This window comes from Pantherophis guttatus, chromosome 1, assembly GCF_059756535.1.
Source record: "Pantherophis guttatus breed Tessera chromosome 1, ASM5975653v1, whole genome shotgun sequence".
NCBI lineage: Eukaryota > Metazoa > Chordata > Lepidosauria > Squamata > Colubridae > Pantherophis > Pantherophis guttatus.
Window position 1 is genome coordinate 15,589,791 of NC_142063.1, and position 21,715 is coordinate 15,611,505.

The 21,715-nt window shown below is 44.8% G+C and overlaps 1 protein-coding gene across 1 annotated transcript in view; it reads right to left on the reverse strand.

Moving 5' to 3' along the window:
* Window positions 1–21,715, reverse strand: part of COMP (cartilage oligomeric matrix protein) — a 47,104-nt gene that overhangs the window by 12,437 nt on the left and 12,952 nt on the right. Inside the window, exons 4-13 of the mRNA XM_087876067.1 lie at window positions 19,022–19,191; window positions 17,913–18,050; window positions 16,388–16,465; window positions 14,368–14,526; window positions 12,665–12,769; window positions 7,637–7,744; window positions 6,168–6,327; window positions 4,950–5,068; window positions 2,660–2,712; window positions 1,232–1,425 (exon numbers count right to left, since the gene is read on the reverse strand). Coding sequence (XP_087732193.1) covers window positions 1,232–1,425; window positions 2,660–2,712; window positions 4,950–5,068; window positions 6,168–6,327; window positions 7,637–7,744; window positions 12,665–12,769; window positions 14,368–14,526; window positions 16,388–16,465; window positions 17,913–18,050; window positions 19,022–19,191 — 1,284 coding nt within the window. The remainder of the gene's footprint in view (window positions 1–1,231; window positions 1,426–2,659; window positions 2,713–4,949; window positions 5,069–6,167; window positions 6,328–7,636; window positions 7,745–12,664; window positions 12,770–14,367; window positions 14,527–16,387; window positions 16,466–17,912; window positions 18,051–19,021; window positions 19,192–21,715) is intronic.

Here is a 21,715-nt window from a genome sequence, read left to right on the forward strand (position 1 = left end):
AGGGCTTCAAATATCTGAATGGTTGTCATCACGAAGAGGGAGTGGATTTATTCTCCATAGCTCCAACAGGTAGGATTAGAAGTAGGATATTATGACAAGGAAGGAAGTTTGGGTTAGATGTCAAAAGAAACTTCCTATCTTTGATCTTCGCACCTTCCGTCGCGCGCTTAAAACGTTTTTATTTCATCAAGCTGGCCTGGCCTAAATCATCTCCTCTTTTAAATTTAAATTTTAAACATAAATTTTTAATCTGTTTAATTATGGGGTATTTTAAAATTCAGCCTAAATTATTTAATTTGTTTTAATTTATTTTAGATTTTGTATTTCCTGTGTTTTATCTTCTGGCTATCTTTTCCAACAGCTGGTTGGAAAAGTAGAGATGCCTCCAGGCAGTGTTTCTCAACCTTGGAGATCTCCGTTCTTCCCTTCTCTGTTTAATTTTATCTCTTTCTCTTCCTGTTTCTACCTGCCAAACATCTTCAGCTATACTTCCTAAAGTAGTCAGTGTTTTTAGAAAACGTATCCTCTAGAGCTATGCTGGCTGGAGAATTCTGGGAGTTGAAGTCCACAAGTTGCCAAGTTTGAAGACCTCTGCTCTAGACTAACCCAGTGTTTTCCAACTTGGCAACTTTAAGACATGTAGACTTCGACCACCAAAATTCTTAAAGCTGCTATGCTTGAAGAACACTGGACTAACCCTTCCAGTATTCTTAACTTTTCCTGGAAGTAGCTGTAGCTTCTCTCTCCAATGTCCAAGTTGCTGTTCCACAAGGTCTCAACAACAGCCCTTTGGGAGAGTAGGAAAACAACCTTTTCCAGTTGTATTCAGACATGCTTCGTTCAAGTTAACTGGCTGGGGAATTCTAGGAATTGAAGTCTACAGATCTTAAAAATTGCCAAGGTTGAGAAACACTGTTTTAGCGCAAGGGTCTCTCCAAACTTGGCAATTTTGAGACTTGTGGACTTCAACTCTCAAAATATGTAGTGTATATTTATTTAAGTTTATATCAGCTTTCTGTCCTGTGGTGACCAAAGACTTTAAGACCAAAGTCTTAAAAGTTGCCAAACTTGGAGACTCCTGTTCTTGTCAATACTAAGTTGGTCAGGGGGAGGGACTATGGCCTTTTTCCAAATCCAGGATTATTTTAACTCAGTTGTGGACACCAAACTGTTCCATGTTTGTGCTTCCCTATAAAGGAAGAAATTGAGAGAGAAAGCATGTTGTCCTCACGATTTGTGTCCTCCTGGCCAGGATTGGGGACCAAACGACAATTGTCAGGTCCTGGGGGCTTGTGATCTGGGATGCCATCATTATCATCATCATCATCACATTCATCTCCAAGCCCATCCTGGTCAGAATCCAGTTGGGAGCTGTTAGGCACCGAAGGACAATTGTCGCGGGAATCCTGGTGCCCATCTCCATCTCTGCCAACAGGAAAGAAAAGAAAACTTAAGAGTTGGGTGATGAGTGAAATAAGAGAATTATACAAAAGGGACATCTTTGTCCAAGTTCAGCATCCCCTAAATCAGTGATGGCTAACCTTTTTGCTATCGCGTGCCAAAAGCTGGGGGAGTGGGGGGTGGTCGCGCGCATGCGTGCCCACATCCATAATTCTATGCGCCCTGTCCCCCCCACGCACACGTGCGTGAACCCCCCATGCTCCCCCTGTTTTTGGCATGTGATGGCATGGTGGGCACAATAGACCCGGTTTTTTTGCCCTCCCCAGGCTCCAGAGGCTTTCTAGGAGCCTGGGGAGGGCAAAAACAGCCTTCCCCACCTCCCCGGAGGTCCTCTGGAGGCTGGAAACAGCCCGTTCGCCGACTTCCGTTGGGCCCAGAAGGCCCAAAATCAGCTGGCCAGCACACACATTCGCGCTGGAGCTGAGCTAGGGCAACGCTCGCGTGCCCACCAATATGGCTACGTGTGCCAGCTGTGACACCCATAGATTCGCCATCACAGCCCTAAATTGTTCCCAATTACTACTGTTGGCACACCTATTTGAAATGAGAAGGCTATGATCCCGAAGGTTCTTTTTCAAAAGGCAACTGAACTTTGTTTTTCCTTGAAGATGTTTTGCTTGTCATCTGTGAATCTTCTTCAGTTCAGTTCTTCAGAACTTAGAAGAATTGAGAATTAAAACTAGAAGTAAGGAGAAATTTACTGACAATAAGCACAATTAATCAGTGGGAAAACTTGCTTCCAGACGTTGTGAATGCTCCAATACTGGAAAGTGTTTTAAGAAGAGATGGGACAACCATTTGACTGAAATGGTGTAGGATTTCCTGCCTGAGCAGAGGGTTGGACTAGAAGACCTCGAAGGTCCCTTCCAACTCTGTTATTCTATTCTAAAAACAAAGTCCAGTTGCCTTTTGAAAAAGCATTTTTGGGACAACCATGACCTGGATGACTGAGAATCTCCATAGACAGAAGGTCTTTATTTCTGTCCCGTGTGGTGACTGAAGCTGTCAAGGCCTTCCCAACACAGTGGAACAGGTGTGGCCGAAAGAGTCTGCTTTCTCCATCTCTGTGTGACTTACCTACTCTCTTGTCTCCCTTCCAGCTAGAAAGGATTCATAGAGCAATTATACTTGCAAGGATGCAGACAGAAATTCAAACCTTGCTACATGTGAAATGAAGGCAGATAATTCTTCAACTCACTTGTCCTGGTTGGTGTCACACGGGTCTCCAACAAGATCGTGGTCAGTATCTTTCTAAGTAACGAAAAGTAGAAAACAGTTTTAATTTATTTATTTATTTATTTATTGGTTCGATTTATATGCCGCCCTTCTCCGGAGACTCAGGGCGGCTTACAACGCGTTAAGCAATAGCCTTCATACTTTTGTATATACCTGCTTAGTAGGGTTTTTGGGGGCCTCTAAGTGGTGTTCTTTTTTTATATATACAAAGTCAGTTTATTGCCCCCACAAACCGGGTCCTCATTTTACCTATCTAGAAAGGATGGAAGGCTGAGTCAACCTTGAGCCTGGTGAGATTTGAACTTGCAGTAATTGCAGGTAGCTGGTGCTACTTAATAGCACTTTAGTCTGCTACACCACCAAGGCTCTTGAATTGAATTGAATTGAATTGAATTGAATTGAAATGAAATGTCTTTGGAATATTAGTAGCTCGGATTAGTAGCTATATTGTTGGTTTGAGCTCCGAGGCTGACGATTTGATTGCGATTTGGTCACAAGCAAATAGGGCCGAAATGTTTGCAACCAAATTGCCAACCTCGGAGTTCAAACCAACAGCTTTAATTGTTTTTTTTTAATTTCCCTTCCTTTAGAAACCTCCCTAAGATGCTTTTATCAGATGCAGACTTGGAATACTTGAATGTTTCAAGTGAAACATTTTCCACTTCTATCAACACTTCTATCTTCAAAATCTTTTCCATAAAGGCTAAGATTCCTAAATGTACCCTTTCTCTAAACGTACATTTCTATTGAATTGTTTAAGCTATAGTTGTTTACAAAAAGATTTGAAGCAGGTGGCTTCCCACAATCAAAAGTCAAAAGATTTTATCCTGTGCTGGATTTTCCAGGCTCATTCACCCAGGAGAATGAAAAAGTCAGGGCACCATCCCAAATTATGAGTAATGAAATTCCAATTAAAATAGCCCTTTACACTTCAAGGGAAGGTTTGATTGGAAGGATTGCATTTGAGCATCCAAGACAGGACAGGAAAGGAGAAAGGGAAAGAGGAAAGACAGAAAAAGAAGGAAAGAGGGGAAGAGAGCAAAAAAGGAAAGAGGGGAAGGAAAAAGAAAGAATGATGAGGAAAGAAAAAAGAAGGAAGGAAGGAGGGAAGGGAAGAGAGGAGATTATAATGAGAGTGAGGGAGGGTCTGAAGGAAGTCCTGCCTTAGCACTTGGCCACCAAAGGTGCCCCCAACACGAGTGACGTCAAGCTAGCCATGCCCCCCCCCCGAGGTCAAACACAACCCTGATGTGGCCCTCAATGAAATCGAGTTTGACACCCCTGCTCTAAAGAATGCAATGTAAACAGGTCATGGAATTTTACCCATTTCTGACACCGTTTCCTGTGCACAAAAAAAATGCAAATATTGTAAACCACCCAGAGAGTGCTGTAAAGCAGTGGTCACCAACTGGCGAGAAAAATTTGGTGGTCCTCAGAAAAATTATTTGCATTTTTTATATTGCACTAAATCAGGGGTTCTTAAACTACGGCCCCTGGGCCGAATACGTGCAATGAATGTTTGTGTTGCTGCAGAGAATCTCCTCCTTCGGGGTCTTTTTGTGCGGGTTAGAGGGGGACAGAAATTTCCACTTGGGGTCTGCTTCGGCCTCCTGGTACAGGGCTTTGGGTGAAGGCTGGAGGGAAGCGCTACTGGTGGCGAAGAGCCGGAGGGCTTCGTTCCAGTGGGACTGCCTCATGGCCTGGAACTGGCTGACCATCTCAGCCCGCTGAGCCTCCAGGCGCAGGTACCTGGCCTTCACTCCCGCAGGTCTTCCCTCTGCTTGGAAAACCTATGCTCCTAGTCCTGAGTGAGGTGCTTCTGCTGAACCTCCTTCTCGGCCAGATCCAATTTGAACTTAGCCAGCTGTTTTGCCAGCTCTTTTTTGTGGTGGCTGCTTAGCTCCAACAACTGCTTTCTAAGGAGCCCGGGCGGGCAGGCGAGGAGAGGCTGGGAGGGGAGGGGTGAGTAGAGGCTGGCGAGGTTCCCCTCGGCACAAGTGACATCGAGTTGGCCATGCCCACTCAGTCACATGACTACCTAGCCATGCCCACCCAGCTGGTCATTAGGCGGATCATATTAGTGGTCCGCGGGATTTTAAATTATGAATTTAGTGGTCCCTGAGGTCCAAAAGGTTGGTAATCCCTGCTATAAAGTATATAAATGCTACTGCTATTCTCCTTAGCAAGCGCAGCTGTTTAGATCATTAAGCGACTAAAGTAGCATATTGTATGAATCCAAGCCAATGTCTCACCTGATCTGGGTTACTGATGAAGGGGCAGCTGTCACAGACGTCTCCAACTCCATCCCCATCAGTGTCCTTCTGGTCACTATTTGGGATCCTCGGACAGTTGTCTAAGACATTTTTAATTTCTGGAGAAGAGGAAGTAAATGAAACAGCAACCATAAGGAGCAAAGAATGTGGGGAGTTCCTGGGCCCAGAGAGCACCAATGGGGGTCTTTGCTCTTAAGCCTCAGTTGTGATGGCTGGGAGTATTTTTGGGGGGGCACCTCAGCATCACACTTGCCAGATTATGTAGATCATGGCCTGGATACATTTGGGAGGTTTCTTTTAACAAAGAGCAAGCTAAAAAATAGTTTGTATAAAAATGGTAGAGATAATCTTTGTGTCAGCACTCTAAGCTACATTCACTCCAGTGCTGACATAAGGAAGAGAAGAGGATGCTTGACTCTTCACCTACTTATTTTCCCTGAAGATATTATCCCCTAGGAGATGGGATGGGAGGAGGGGTATTCCTGTGAGCTGAAGTAGTAGAGATGGGGAGAGTGACTTAGAAGATGGCCAATGAGACGCAGAGAATTGGGGAACGGAAAGGGAGGGTTTGGGGTCAGAAGGTCAGTGCTGACTACGATGGACTCGGGGACAGATTGTTGTACTCAATAAGTGAAAGATTTCATCAAAGACTATTTGTTTGGAAATGCAATTTATTTGAGACGACATCGTAACCTGACACTTTGATTTATGACTAGTCCCTTAGCGATCATTCATAGTTTCAATGGAACCCCCCCAAAACCTTACAACCTGACTCTGAAATCCCAATGTCATCCCCTCCCCTCATAGTCACATAACAGTATTGAGGTACCTGGCAACAGTCCCATATTTACCAATCACGTGACAGTGATTTATGACGTATTTTCTGGAAACCGGCATTTAATTCCGGTTTTCAGGAAAAAAGCACTCCATAACGAACAATGGATATGCTTAATGTTAAGTGTTCATTTAACAAATGCTACAAAAAAGGTCCTAAAATCAGGTCCACTCAAACAGTGACTCACTTTACAACCGTAATTGCCGGTCTTAATTGCGGTCGTAAGTCGAGGACTACCTGTATCTTCAAGAAAGCAAGAAAAACTGGTTTCACAGAGTAATGATCTTGCTCTGTGAAACTCTGGAGAATATATATATATTTTAAACCGGCCCACTTTCTGAGCCCAGAAAGCCCAAACTCACTGTCTCCATCCATATCGTTGTCGCACAGATCTCCCCATCCGTCGCCATCACTGTCCCACTGGTTGTTATTCTTGATATTCCGGCAGTTGTCACAAGCATCCCCAAAGTTGTCTAGATCCACGTTTTGCTGGTCCGCATTGGGCACAAACACACAGTTGTCCTGCAGGGGGAAGGATTCGTAAGTCGGAAAGAAACGGGAAAACCAGCTCGGCTTTACAAAAAATTGGAGTAGCTGACAAAGCCTGCTTGTTGAGATGTTGGTTTTTCCCTGCAATACACAGTGAGATGTTTCAAGGGAAGCTGGCAAGCAGGATACGTTGGGGAAATCTCCTGCTGAAGTAATGAACATCATGTTCCCAAAATGTTGATGTTCTCTTTAGGCATCGTACAAGTTCCAATGCAGAGGTGTCCAATTTTGGCAAGATTAAGGCTTGTGGACTTCAACTCCCAGAATTCCCCAGCCAGCCATGCTGGGAGATGAAGTCCACAAGCCTTAAATGTTTGAGACAAACACACAAAATAGTTTGTCGCAAAAGTGACTGCCTGTGAAGGCTTCTGGATTGGGGCTGAAAGGCAAAAACGGAAGTGGTATGCTCCGTCCCATAATTGGGTAGACCAGGTTGCCATGAAAAAAATATCTTTCCCCTGGTATAGCTGACAAAGGGAGGAGAGCCCGTGGCCTAGAAGTTAATACATCTACCTAATATGCAAGTAGTCTGGATTCGAATCCCAGAAGGGTATGGCTAGCTGATAGGAGCTGAATAGTTTGAAATAGATCTATAGTAAAGGTAAAGGCTCCCCTCACACATATGTGCTAGTCGTTCCCGACTCTAGGGGGTGGTGCTCATCTCCATTTCAAAGCCGAAGAGCCAGCATTGTCTGAAGACGTCTCCGTGGTCATGTGGCCGGCATGACTAAACGCCAAAGGCACACGGAACGCGGTTACCTTCCCACCAAAGATGGTCCCTATTTTTCTACTTGCATTTTTTACGTGCTTTCGAACTGCTAGGTTGGCAGAAGCTGGGACAAGTAACGGGAGCTCACCCCGTTATGCGGCACTAGGGATTCGAACCGCCGAACTGCCGATCTTTTGATTGACAAGCTCAGCCTCTTAGCCACTGAGCCACCATGTCCCCAGATCTTTTTTTTTAATAGTTTTTATTAAATGATTTTCTTCATTTTATATCACAATTTTGATCTTTACAGCGGAAGAATAACGAAAATAATTTGTATGTACTTAGGAGATATACTGATACTGGAGCGCTGTAAAGACTGCATCCCTAGTTCTATACTAGTCTCCCTTTATTTCTTAGTCGGTAAACCATAAATTCAACACACAAAATTGTCAAGATTGGACACCCGCTGCTAAATAGATCACTTTGAAATTAGAATAAAGATTCTTTGGTCTTAGGAAATACAGGAGAGAAACGGTCTGAAGATGATGGGTCACTGTCAGGAGGCGTCCTAACCTCAGAGTTTTTTATCCCGTCCCCATCAGCATCATCGTCACAGGCGTCACCAATCCCATCCCTGTCAGCGTCTTCTTGGCCAGAGTTGGGAACCGTCACACAGTTATCCTGAAGGACCAAAAAGAGGAAATGTCGCTTAAAACAAAAATTTGTATCCCACCTTTATTTTATTTTTTTTATTATAATTAAGTCAAGACAGTGAACAAACTCAATACTGTTTCTCCTCTTTATTTTCCGCACAACAACCCTGTGAGGTGGGTTGGGCTGAGTGGCTCAAAGTCACACAGCCAGCTTTCATACCTAAAGCAGGACGAGAACTCACCCTCTCCTGGTGATTGGCCTGAAATCACCCAATCAGCTTTCATGCTTAGGGAGGGACTAGAACTCACAGTCTCCTGACGATTGGTCCAAAGTCACCCAGCCGGTTTTCATGCCTAAAGCAGGACTAGAACTCAGAGTCTCCTGAATTCTAGCCTGTTGTCTTAACCGCTAACTGCTAAACCAAACTTTTTGGGAGATATTTTCTCTTAGCCTGAGAGTGCCAGCCGTCAACGCAAGATATAATTTCTCCAATGCTGACTTTTAATTACTTGGCAAAATAGTTTCTCAGTTATTAGATTTGAACTATGTTCGTCTGTGTGTGCCAAGAATATTAAGGCATTTATTTTTTGAATTAAAACATTTATTTATTCCTGTGATTTCTGCACTACTCCAGTCTGATCTGAGAAGTGTACTGAGGCCAATAATTTGATTTTAAAAACCCAAATTCCCAGAAATACATCAAAGAAGTGCACTTCTAGGGGTATCTGCAAGATATGGTCAAAAGAGTCAAGATGGCGGGCACAACAGTGCAATCAAAGCCCTGCCTTTTTTGGGAGGAGGTAGAGTGGATCACAGAGCTTCAATCTCACTGACATGGCCTCCATCCTGACTTTGCTGACTGGGAATTCTGGGAGTTGAAGTCCACATATCTTAAAGTTGCCAAGTTTGAAAAACACAGATTTATAAAAGTGACTTAGAATTCTTGGAGTATTTGGTTTAAGAGAAATGTGATTAAGCTGAATTCAGCTCAGTAGCTATTATTAATTAATCCTCACTGTATTTATTTCAACAAATGTATTTAATTGGCAAAGACATCCTGCAAAATTTTCATTGTCCCAATTGTACAGGTATGAATTAAGAAAGGTGGATTTAATTTTCCACACTTTCAATAATCATAAAGTTTGTTTATCCCAGCTTTACTTGCTGACTGAAATAACAAACTTCACAACTCAACTCTGTTTTCAACTCAAGGCTTCTGACCCCACTTAATTGCTAATAAATATTGGGATGCCTTGATTACACGGAAATTGTTGGGTCATAGTTATAACTGCAACCTGTTTATTTGTGAACAGTTATATCCCAAGACAATTTCAGTTTTAAAATGGTGTTTACATCTATGATGGGGGGCAGTGGTAAGAGTAAACTGGGCCTCTTGGTGTTTTATTATTTTGAATTCACTCCGTCCCAAAGGAACCATTTGAAAGGCCTGCACAGAATTAAAAATGAGGTTCATTTACCTCAGAATATTTTCTTGGCAGTTTGTTCAACATTTGTCATTTGGTCTATTTGCTCCAGATGTTATTGCTGCGGTTAGAGGTGTCGGCGGAATTAATTACAGCCGGTAAATTTTTCATATAAAAAGTTCAAAGAAGTAAAGACAAGACTATGACTTATTTACATGACCTCCAAAATGGGGATTTGGATGTCCTATCTTGGTAAAACCAGCAGAGAAATGCTTAAGTCATGTGAAATTAATTTCCAGGGGTGTTTACATGAGTTTAATCATCATAAATCGTTTTGTTTTGTGCACAATGAATTCCTCTAAGAATATTTAAGAAGGACTGAATAAAATTGCCTTATTGTTGGAATTGGGTCATTAATGCAGTTATTTGACTTGACTTTACAAATATTCATTTAGTGACCATTGAAAAAAGTGATTTACAACCTGTCCTCACAATTACAACCATTGCATCATTAGAAGAGCATTTGACGGCTGTGACCAGGAGCATTTTTCATCAGGTCCGCCTGATTCGCCAGTTGCATCCCTTTCTAGATCCGGACTCCTTACGCACAGTCACTCATGCCCTCGTCACCTCCCGCCTGGACTATTGCAACGCTCTCTACATGGGGCTCCCCTTGAGGAGCACTCAGAGGCTCCAACTGGCGCAGAATGCGGCCGCGCAGGTGGTTATGGGAGCGGCGTGGCGTTCCCATGTAACACCTCTCCTGCGCGAGCTGCACTGGCTCCCAATGGTCTTCCGGATGCGCTTCAAGGTTTTGGTTATCACCTTTAGAGCGCTCCATGGCTTAGGACCTGGTTATTTACGGGACCGCCTGCTACCACCAATAGCCTCCCACCAGCCGGTACACTCCCATAGAGAGGGGCTCCTCCAGGTGCCGTCGGCCAAACAATGTCAACTGGCGGCCCCCAGGGGGAGAGCCTTCTCTGTGGGGGCACCTACTATCTGGAACGAGCTCCCCCCGGAGATACGGAGGATCCCGGATCTGCGCACCTTCCGTCGCGCTCTCAAGACTTTTTTATCCCATCAAGCTGGCCTGGCCTAAATCTTTCCCCTTTAAAATGTAATTTTTAATTTGTTTTTAAAATTATTGGGTATTTTAAATTTGTCTCGGCCAAATTGTTTAATTCGGTTTTATTCTGTTTTTAAATTTTGTATTTATGTGTTTTATTCTGTGGCTGTTCACCACCCTGAGTCCTTCGGGAGCAGGGCGGTATACAAATCCAATAAATGAAATGAAAAATGAAATGAAATCCCCCAAATTCACAAGATTAAAATTCAAGTTTTCGGCAACCAGCCTGTATTTACAATGATTACAGCATCCCGGGGCATGTGATGGCCATTTGCGACCTTCTCAGCAGGCATCTGACAAGCAAAGTCCATGGGGGAAGCCAAATTTCCCCGATGCTGACTTTTAATTAACTTAATTATCATGCGATTCACTTAACAGTTCCAGTGATTCACTTAATAGCAGAAAAGGTTGTAAAATTGAGCCCGACTTACTGAACAATTGCATTGCTTAGCAATGGAAATTCTAGTCACAATTGTGGTCGTAAGTCAGAACTACCAATGCAGGACAAATTTGAAGGTGATGCTTCTATGTCTATGTTTCTCTCCATGGTATCAGTTGTTCTGTGATTTTTCTCCTCTGCCCCAAAATAACAAAGATCCCACTAATGAAATAGGGGCCTCCCAAACTTATCTCCCTGCCTTTTATTCCCCTGCCTTGAAGTGGGCTTCACTGATAGAATCGTAGGGCTGGAAGGAGTTGGAATGTCTTCTAGTCCAACCCCCTACTCATGTCAGACCTTATACCGTGATGGCGAACTTATGGCACGTGTGCCACAGGTGGCACGCGGAGCCATATCGGTGGGCACGCAACCATTGCCCTAGTTCAGCATGTGTGCGCAGGCCAGCTCATTTTTGGACCCTCTGGGCCCGCTGGAAGTCGGGAAACAGGCTGTTTCCAGCCTCCGGAGGGCCTCCGCGGGGGGGGGGAAGGCCCATTTTTCGCTCTCCCCAGGCTCCAGAGCCTTTCTAGGAGCCTGGGAAGGGCAAAAACAGCCTCCCCACCCCCACCTCCCATGGCCAGAAATGGAGAGGAGTGGGGAAGGCCTTTCTGTCCTCCCCAGGGTCCTAGAAAGGCTCTGGAGCCTGGGGAGGGCAAAAAACAGGCCTACCGGGCCCACCATCCCATCATGTGCCAAAAGTGGGGGGAGCATGGGGCACTCATGCGCGCATGTGCGGGGCACATTGAAATATGGGTGTGGGCACGCACGTGCACGACCCCCCCCCCGCGTTCCCCCCGCTTTTGACACGCAATGGCAAAACGTTTAGCCATCACTGCCTTATATCAATACTGGTCAAATGGTTGTCCAGTCTATTTTTGAAAACCTCCAGGGATGGATCACCCATAACTCTGGAAGCAAGCCATTGATTAATTGCTCTCACTGTCAGAAAATTTCTCCTCCTAGGTTAGATCTCTCTTTAACAAGCTTCCACCCATCACTCCTTGTCCTGCCCTCTGGCACTTTGGAGAATAAATCTCTTCTTTGTGACAGCCTCCCAAGTACTGGAAGACAGCTATCATGCTCCCACTAACTCTTCTTTTAGATAGGTTAAGCCAATGTTTCTCAACCTTGACGTGTTGAAGATGGGTGGACTTCAACTCCCAGAATTCTGGCTGGGGGATTCTGGGAGTTGAAGTCCATCCATCTTCAAGCTGCCAAGGTTGAGAAACACTGGGTTAGACATACCTAGTTCTCTCAGTTGTTCTTATAGTACCGTGATGGCGAACCTATGGCACGCGTGCCAGAGGTGGCACTTAGAACCCTCTCTGTGGGCAGGCGCGCCACCTCCAGCTGCTCTTCTGGGTTTGGTCATGCACATGGGCGCTGACCAGCTGCTGTCTTCCAGGTTCTGGCATGCGCATGTGTGCCGGAAGACCAGGTGCATGGCACCCATGCATGCGCCGGAACCTGGATGAGAGCAGCTGGCCAGCGCTCTGGCATGCGTGCACTCCAGTTTTGGCACTCGGTGGTGAAAAGGTTAGCCGTCATTGTTATAGTATATAGCCTTCAAATCAGTGCTGGTATTCAGCCGGTTCTATCCGGTTCGGGCAAATCGGTAACGGCAGTTGTGGGAGGCTCCGCCCACCCTCCCGGACATCATCACGTCCCGTTTTTGACGCTCTGTGCATGCGCAGATGGTCCTGCAATGTGCAGAAGGTCCTGCACATATGCAGAGGTGTTGCGTACAAAGCGAGCGCCCGCGTGAGCTCACATTTGCAAACCGGTAGCGAAGGTAAGTGAATACCACCCCTGCTTCAAATCCTTTATCGTCATTGTTGCTCTTCTCTGGACTCTTTCTAAGGTCTCAGCCTCTTTTTTGGATTCCCCACCAGAGCAGGAGAAACGGATGAAACCATGGGCTGAGGGAAAACCCTAACTCAAAGGAGGTCTCTTACCTTCTGGCACTTTTCATCATTGCAAGGAAGCTTCTCATCTGGAATCCCATCAATGTCGGTATCTCTTCCACAAATGTGGCCATTTCCTGCCCACCCGACGATGCACTAGAAGCAGAAGGAATCGTGAATGCCCATCCTTGCCACCGCCTCCCAAGAAAAAAAAAATGGCTCTAAATTGAGGCAGACCTCAATATGGGAAATTCCTGTCAGGGAAGGGGGACCAAATTGAACTCATCCTCACTATCTGTTGTGGCCCACCAGCAGCCAGCGGAGCTAGTGGCAGACTCGGACAGTGAGGAGATTGGGGAGGAACATGGGCCAGTCCTGGAGTCTGGGGAAGGCTCTGAGGAGGCCTCTGCGTCAAAAGCAGAGATGGGGCCAGGGCTGTCTGACAGTTATCAGCTGCCTTTGGAGTCGGACGTCAGTGGGGCAGAAGAACAGCTGGAGCCTGTTCCCAGTGTGCGCATGCGCAGAGCTGCCAGGAGAAGGGAACAGCTAAGAAACAAGGGTCAACTCAGGAGTAAAGCCACAGGTGGACAGTGAATGGCCCCTCCCAAAGGGAATAAAGAGGAGCGAAAGGGGAGGGGAGTTTGCAGGAAACAATTAGTTCAATTCATTAGAGTGAAGATCTGTTCCTGACTTCTTGCCAAGTATTGTCTGCTACAGAGTGGCGGTATGGAAGATATCAGCCTGGCAGCTCTCCAAGCCTGATAAAGGTCTGTAAGTTGTGAAATCTCATGAAAGACTGTTGGCCAGAACTTTGCTGGAGAGGAATTCTCTTTAAACTAAATAAAAGGGGTTTTATCGGGACGAGGAGTCGGCTTCGTGCTTTTGGGAAGCCTAGGTCAGAACACTTATCACCATCACGTGGGAACAATGACTCGATCAAGTCCTGAATTACCAAGAAAAGAGAATATTTGTAGTTCAGGGTTGAACTGTGGAATCCTTGGTGCTTTCTGAGCTTGGTTGTTTTCATCCAGGTAACATTGGATTTCATTGCTCAATAGGTAACATGTAGCACTGGTGACATTACCTGGGTGGGTAGTGAAACGTCTGCAAGAAAACAACCAAGCTCAGAAAGCAGAAGCCGTATGCTCCGTCCCATATTTGGGTAGACCAGGTTGCCCTGATAGACTGGAAAAACACTTAATCTTTCCCCTGGTACAGCTGACAAAGCAAGGAGAGCCCATAGCCTAGAGGTTAATACATCTGCCTAATATGCAAGCAGCCCAGGTTCGAATCCCAGAAGGGTATGGCTAGCTGATGAGAGTTAAAAAGCTTGAAATAGTTATACTAGTCTCCCTTTATTTCTTTGTCGGTAAATTTAAATTTAACAAGCAAGCTCAGAGAGGACCAAGAACTCCACTGTCCTGGATTAGCCTCTACTTCTAACAGAGACAAGGAACCTGTGTATCACCTTGTAACCTGCCTTGGTCAACAGCTTGTTCTTCCATTGCTAGCAGCTTTAACGTTCCTCTTTTCCTAAAATAAATTACTACTACTGTCTGGAATCTGACATCGTCTGCACTCAAAGGCACTCTGTACTGTGGACACAGAGTGTTCCCCAGCGTAAAACAGGTTCTGAGCAAACAAATCCAGGCCTTTCCACCGTTCGCAACTGAGAAACTACAACATCCGTTTCCCAAATCTTGGGCCTGTTTGGGAAGTCGGTGAGGAACTTCCAGAGAAAGCCTCCAACTCACCTGGCAGATGAGGGTCCCATCCCGCTCGACAATGCACTCTGCTTTCTCATGACAAGGACTTGGTTGACCATTGGGGCAGCGTCGCTTGGTCTTGGCCCGGCAGCCGGAACTCTGGTCCCCTTCAAAGCCACTCTTGCATGCCCCACATTTGTAGGAGCCCTGCAGGAGGAAATGTGGTAGTCAACCAGCTGGATTGACATTCGTCTCCTCCCCACAACAGATGGATGAAACCAGCTCACTCTTGTGAGACCTTCTCTCCACCTTCACTTTCTCTCCATCTTTTCCACCCTTTACAAAATAACAGAGTTGGGAGGGACCTTGGAGGTCTTCTAATCCAGAGCTCCCCAACCCTGGCAACTTTAAGACTTGTGGACTTCAACTCCCAGAATTCTGGGAGTTGAAGTCCACAAGTCTTAAAGTTGCCAAGGTTGGAGACCCCTGTTCTAGTCCAGCCCCTGATCAAGCAGGAAACCTTATACTATTAGAAATAAATGGTTGTCCAATCTCTTCTTAAAAACCTGCAGTGTTGGAGCACTGACAACTTCTGGAGGCAAGGCATTCTACTGGTTATTTGTTTAAAATAATAATTGTTTATTGAAAGCACAGGAGTCTAACCTTGGGAACTTTAAACCTGTGGCCTTCATGTCCCAGAATCCCCCAGCCAGCCAAGCTTAGCTGGGGAATTCTGGGACTTGAAGTCCACAAGTCTTAAAAGTTGCCCAGGTTGGACACCCCTGGTTTAAAGCATCCCAAAGGGTGGTAATGCTCTGAGATTCATAGAATCCCTCTGGCTCCACTGCAGCCAGGGTGGATAAAAATCAATGATTTTTTTAAAAAATTTTTTAAAAAATCAGATTTTTTTGATTTAAATCGGATTTTTTTGATTTTTATCGAATTTATTTTAATAAAAAACTTTTGGGGTAAAAATCTATCGTAAGATAGTTTTCTATTTAAGATACATAAATAATTTAATTTATTCAGCATGAAATGGAACTTAGTTATGTAGCATGAGGCTGTATATTCTGCAACACTGGGACTATCGGTGAGTCAACAGTGGGTCAAAGGAGTAGCAGAGATGACAGTTGCTCTTTAAAAATTATTATTTAAATCGAGTTGATTTAAATCAAGCCTTTTTACTAGTGATTTAAATCATGATTTTAATTGTGATTTAAATCAGCTCGATTTAAATCAAATCCACCCTGACTGCAGCACATGCTCAAATGGAACCCAAACTCAGATTCTTTTCCGGGTTTTCAATGAACGCACATCCAACTCTGGAAGCCGTTCCCACCTTACGATGGGACATGTATGTCAGGGTGCTAATTAATCCCATTCTGCTTTTGGGTAATCGCACCTTGATTTAGAGACGTGGATCGAGACTTTTCCTTGCAAGTATACATTAAGAAAATAAACCCGAAGATATATTTTTCTAAGAAAAACTCATTTATTTGTTATAAAGAAAATAAAACATCTCACTAATCTAAATAGTTACATTTTGGCAACGTTCCTGCCGGCCACCTCTCTGCGGCCGGATCTCTTGGCAGGAGAACAAAGAAAGATAGAAGAAAGAAAGTGAAGGAATGTGGACATGCGCAGTTAGCTTACTGATAAGAAACTTGGCAAGCTACGGAAAGTCCGAAAATCCAAAAATAAAAGCTCATCTGGTAAATACAAAAACGCAGTGACAATGCATTCTGACGCTCATCCAAACACAAGACACAACAGGATGTTTAAGTCAGTATGGCTGGCCGGACACCAGCCCTTCTCCTCTGAAACATCCAGGCGATGGAAACAGTGAGTCAGAAGACTTGCCTGCAGCTGGTGGCTCTTAGATGAGATCCACTAATCTTGGAAAGCTAAGCAACCCACAAAGATCAAATTGCAAGGAGAAGGAAGGAGACATCAGGGAGGGGGAGAGGACCAGGTTGGAGAAGGCTGGTCCAATTTTTCCCCACCCACTCTGGAGGCAATAAAGTCCAGGTCTGAGAAGTTATGCGACAGAATGGTGAAGAATAGTTACCGGAGTGTTAATGCAGATGGAATTTGACACGCAGTTTCTGGCAGTCCCTTCCTCGCATTCGTTGACATCATTACAGATCTGTTTGGCAAAACAAACACACAGGGATCAGGAGGAAGGGCTGGATCCAATGATGGGAGCATCATACAGGTAGTCCTCGACTTACAACCATTCATTGAAAGTTACACACTGAAAATTTTTCACACTTAGGGCCGTTTCAGCATCCCCATGATCACACGATCAAAATTCAGACACTTGGCAAACGGTTCATATTTATGACGATTGACGTGTCCCCGAGGTCATGCAATCCCCTTTTTGTGACCTTCTGACCAGCAAAGTCAACGGGGAAGCCGGATTCACTTAACAACCATGTGACTGACTTAAAAACTGTAGTGATTCGCTTAACAACTGTAGCAAGGGGTAACATGGGGGCAAAAGTGAGACTTAACTGTCTCACTTAGCAACAAAAATTTTGGGCTCAATTGTGGTTGTAAATCAAGGACGACCTGATCTATGACTTAGTGATTGTTTAGTGATTGTTCAATTTAGCGATTGTTCACATTTAGTGATTGTTCAAGATTACAATGAATCCCCCCAAAGTTTCAATAGCCAGGCCAACCCTCTCCCCGTGGTCATGTGACCATATTTTGGGTGCTCAGCCACCAATTGGCATTGCCTTTTGCAGCATCCCACTGTTACGTGATTGTAAAGCATGACATTTTTGTTGAAAATCAGCATTTCTTTCTATTTTCTGGCAAAAAACCCCCATAGCTAACAGATCTCCCCAGGGCTACTTCTAACTCATATTTGAAATTTGAACGGCTGCCTGCCCCCTAAGGTCACATGATCACATTACGGGCGCTCGGGAACTGGCTCAGATTTGTGGCCATTTGTAGCATCCCTCAGTGACCACAATTTGCATTTTTTTGCCAGAAACCTTCCACTCAATGGATCCATTTAACAACCACTGCAAAAATGATAATAAAATCAGTAGCGGCCATGTGGTGACAGGGGTGGGCTGCTGGGGGTTCGCAGGGGTTCGGGAAAACCTCTAGCTAAGATTCTGTGCAGTTCAGAGAATCACCAAATCCCACTCCTGGCTGGCCCCGCCCACCCCACCCCTCCCAGGAGTCCCCATGCAGCCTGTTTTGGATGCGGGTAAGTGCATGGCGCACACAGAGGCTCGGGAAGGGCGAAAAACGGGCCTACCATTTCCGGCCTCTAGAGGGCCTCTGGAGCCTGGGGAGGCCATTTTCACCCTCCCGGAGGCCCAACAAAAGCCTCCGGAGCTCGGGGCGGGCAAAAACGCTCCCCTCCGCAGTGGTGCAGGAGGCCGACTAGGCCACGCCCACCATGGCTATGCCCACCCAGCTACCGGGCAGAGAACCCCTTGCTAAAATTTTTGAAGCCCACCCCTGTGTGGTGACCCACTTATCAACCGACATGACTTACGGTCGTAAGTCGAGGACTACCTGCATGCGCTGCCAATGTTACAAATTCGCCCCAGGGGAGAGAAGGTCCTTGTTACCTGCTTCTTGGCCCTGGCGAACGCTAAACCGACTCCTTTCAGCGGTGGCCCTCTGTAGCCAGGAGGGCATGACTCACAGTGGAAACCAGGCTCGGTATTGATGCAGCGGACACTGGGGAAGCAGGGGTTGGCTGTGCACTGCAGAGAGAAGAGGCACTCATTGGGGGACCAAGAGGGCAACTGTGGCTTTGCTGTCCACCCACCATTCAGATGCCCTGTTGGGAGTGGGCATTTCTAACATGGGCAGGCTGTGCCCACCTGGACCCCAGTCATCTGAAAGGATTATAAAGTAGCTTAAAGCAGGGGTCTCCAACCTTGGCAACTTTAAGCCTGGCGGACTTCGACTCCCAGAATTCCCCAGCCAGCAAAGCTTGAATCTTGAATCTCTTTGGTTCACAAATGGGGGTGGGATGCTATTGGCTGGGAAGCTAAAAATCTCCAGGTTTACCAGAACTTGATTCTCCGGAATAGTGTGCAGGTGGCTTTCATGCCTAAGGCGGGACTAGAACTCAGTCCCCTGGTGATTGGCCCAAAGTCACCCAGCCAGTTTTCATGCCTAAGGCGGGACTAGAACTCTCAGGCTCCGGGTGATTGGCTCAAAGTCACCCAGCCAGTTTTCATGCCTAAGGCGGGACTAGAACTCACAGGCTCCAGGTGATTGGCCCAAAGTCACCCAGCCAGTTTTCATGCCTAAGGCGGGACTAGAACTCACAGGCTCCGGGTGATTGGCTCAAAGTCACCCAGCCAGTTTTCATGCCTAAGGCGGGACTAGAACTCTCAGGCTCCGGGTGATTGGCTCAAAGTCACCCAGCCAGTTTTCATGCCTAAGGCGGGACTAGAACTCACAGGCTCCAGGTGATTGGCCCAAAGTCACCTAGCTGGTTTTCATGTCTAAGGGCGGACTAGAACTCGCAATCTCCTGGTTTAAAGGGCACTCAGAATTTTCCTATTTTTCTTCCAGAGGGAAAAAAAAGTCTGGCTTGGATCCAAGAAAGGCTCTTTTTAACGCTGCAAAACAGCCAGCCCCCCCCCTCATTCACAGCCCTTTCTTTCTGGAGGCGCCTGGTTGGCGGTAAGGTCACTTGTCCAGAGCAGCAGCTTATCCTGACCTCATTAATGTCGGTGCAGTGAGTCCCGTTGCCTGTGTAACCCAGAGGGCAGGATCCACAATGGAAGCTGGTCGGGGTGCTGGTGCAGGTGACCCCTGGGAAGCATGGATTCGGAGAACAGCGGTTCAAAGCCACAATGATCCCAGGGCCCGTCGCTCCCGTGCCCAAGCCTGGAGAGAGAGAGAGAAAAAAAGAGATTTGGCCACCTCAATTATTATTATTGTTGTGATTGGTTGCACAGTCAGCCAGACCCTTTTATTCTGTTGGAAGAAATGTCCATCTGGGTTCAATTCCAAGTGGGGAAGAAAGACACTGGAAACATGGAGACTGCTTGAAAAGATGGTTTAATGGTGGACAAGACCACACGGTTTTGAGGTCTTGGGCAAAAAGGCAGAGATGCTGAGAGTGCGTGGGTCTTATGCCCTCCGTTGGGCTTTTAATTTGAGCTTCTGTTCTGATTGGTCATCGGACTCCCATGGGTCCATGCAGGGGTAAGTTTATTTTTTAAAAAAAAATTATTATTTTTTAAGACAAACAAACATTGAATACATCATTCATTTCTTCATGTGACATTTCGGTGTTATCTCCAAAAACTTCTTTCTTCTCTTATCTCTTCTATCTTCGTTCTCACCAAATCTATTACAAAAATTTTCCACTAATATAATATTCTAGTTACATTTTTAAAAAAATCTCTTTTAAAACTTATTAATATCTCTTTTTTTAACCAATAGTAAAAATTGATTCCATATCTTAAAATATTCTGAATCTTCTCTTTCTTTTATCATCATAGTTAATCTGTTCATTTCTGCACAATCTAAAAATTTTTTAATTACTTCTCCCTCCGATGGTATATTCTCTGCTTTCCAATTTTGTGCATAAACAATCCTTGCTTTTGTTATTACATGCATAATCAAATATATATTGTCTTTACTAATTTTCTCTGGTAAGAAACCCAATAGGAATAGCTCTGGTTTAAAATCCATACGTTATATCATTTCCTCCAACCATAACTTAATTTTATTCCAATAGTTCTTTGCTTCAGAGCATGTCCACTACATACGGTAATATGAATCTGGTAACTGGTGGCATTTCCAATATTTAGCTGATTTATCTTTAAACATTTTTGCCAGTTTCTCAGAGGGCATATGCCATCTGTAAAACATTTTATATTGATTTTCCTTGTATGCAGTGGACATTGTTAATTTATAGTTTCTTTTCCATAATTGTTGCTATTTATCAAAATCAATTTAATGTCCAAATTTTTTTGCCCAAGCTATCGTTTCTTATACTTGTTCTTCCTCTAATTCTATATTCAGTAAAAAAATTATAACATTTTTTAATTAATTTATCCTCTGTTCCTGTGAGTATCTTATCCAGCTCAGTCTTCTCTAAGTAAAAACCATGTAGTTTAACATCTTTTTCATATCTTGTTTGTATTTGCATATACATATACCAATCCATTTCAATTCCCATGCAGGGGTAACTTTGTAGGTTGTCTATGTCCCAGGCTTGGCTGAGCCTTGCTGGGTGATGACGTAATGAATGTAATATGAATGAATGATGTAATATGGCACTGCCTGAAGGAGGTCGATCTTTGTTATGTAAAATAGACTGGCCCAGGCCTTATATGCCCATTGACGGGGGGGGGGGGATGAGTTTCTGCCTCCCTTTTAGGGGAAATATTCCTGCCCTTTTATTATTTCCTATAATATCTCATTTTCCTAGGAGAGGGGTGGGTGCTAACTTCTTACAATTCTTCCTTCTCTTTCTCTCTCTCTTTCTTCTTCTTCTCCTTCTCCCTCTCCTCTTCTCCTTTCTTCTCCCTTTCCTTCTCCTCCTCTCCTCCTCCTCCTCTTCTTCCCTTCCCCCTTTCCAGCTATTGCATGATGCCACTGATGTTTTCTTCCCTTCTATGATAATTTTTGGGGACAGCAATAATTCCCCTTTAAATCAAGGAATTGGCAGTGTGCAGTGCAGCCCACACAGACCCTTAGTAGATGTTTTAAAACAATTAAAAACACTGACATAAATCCTCAGCAATGCCCCCTTGTCCACCTCAGGTTGCCAACTCCAACTGAACTAAACCGGGAAATCCCCTCCCCATATATGTGATATATATATATGTGTGTGTGTGTGTGTTGTGTGTGTATGTATATATGTGTATATATATATATATAAAATTTATATTTTTGCTGATAAAGAAATAAAGGGAGACTAGTATAGATCTATTTCAAGCTTTTTACCTTTCATCAGCTAGCCATACCCTTACTTGGATTCAAACTTGGGCTTCCTGCATGTTAGGCAGTTGAATTAACCTTCTGAGCCATAAATTCTCCTCCCTTCATCAGCTTAAGCCAGGGGAAAGATTAAGTGTTTACGGAGACACCTGGTCTACCCCAACATGTGGGAGGGGGCATTCTGCTCCCTTTTGCCTTTCAGCTCCAATCCAGGAGCCCTCAAGCATTCACCACTGCTTGAGGGCATATGTGTGACATACATGACGCATCTGGCCCGCAGGCTGGGAATTTGACAGCCCTGATCTAAGCAAACTTGCAAGTATTTCTTCCCTCAACTTTTACTCTCCAGAAAACTAGGTCCCCTTTTGTCCTTCTGTGGACTGAGATATCTCTTGTTTGACTGTCTCTGTGCTGTGCCTCTTCCTCTTGTTATTACACATTTTTTGCATCTTTTAAA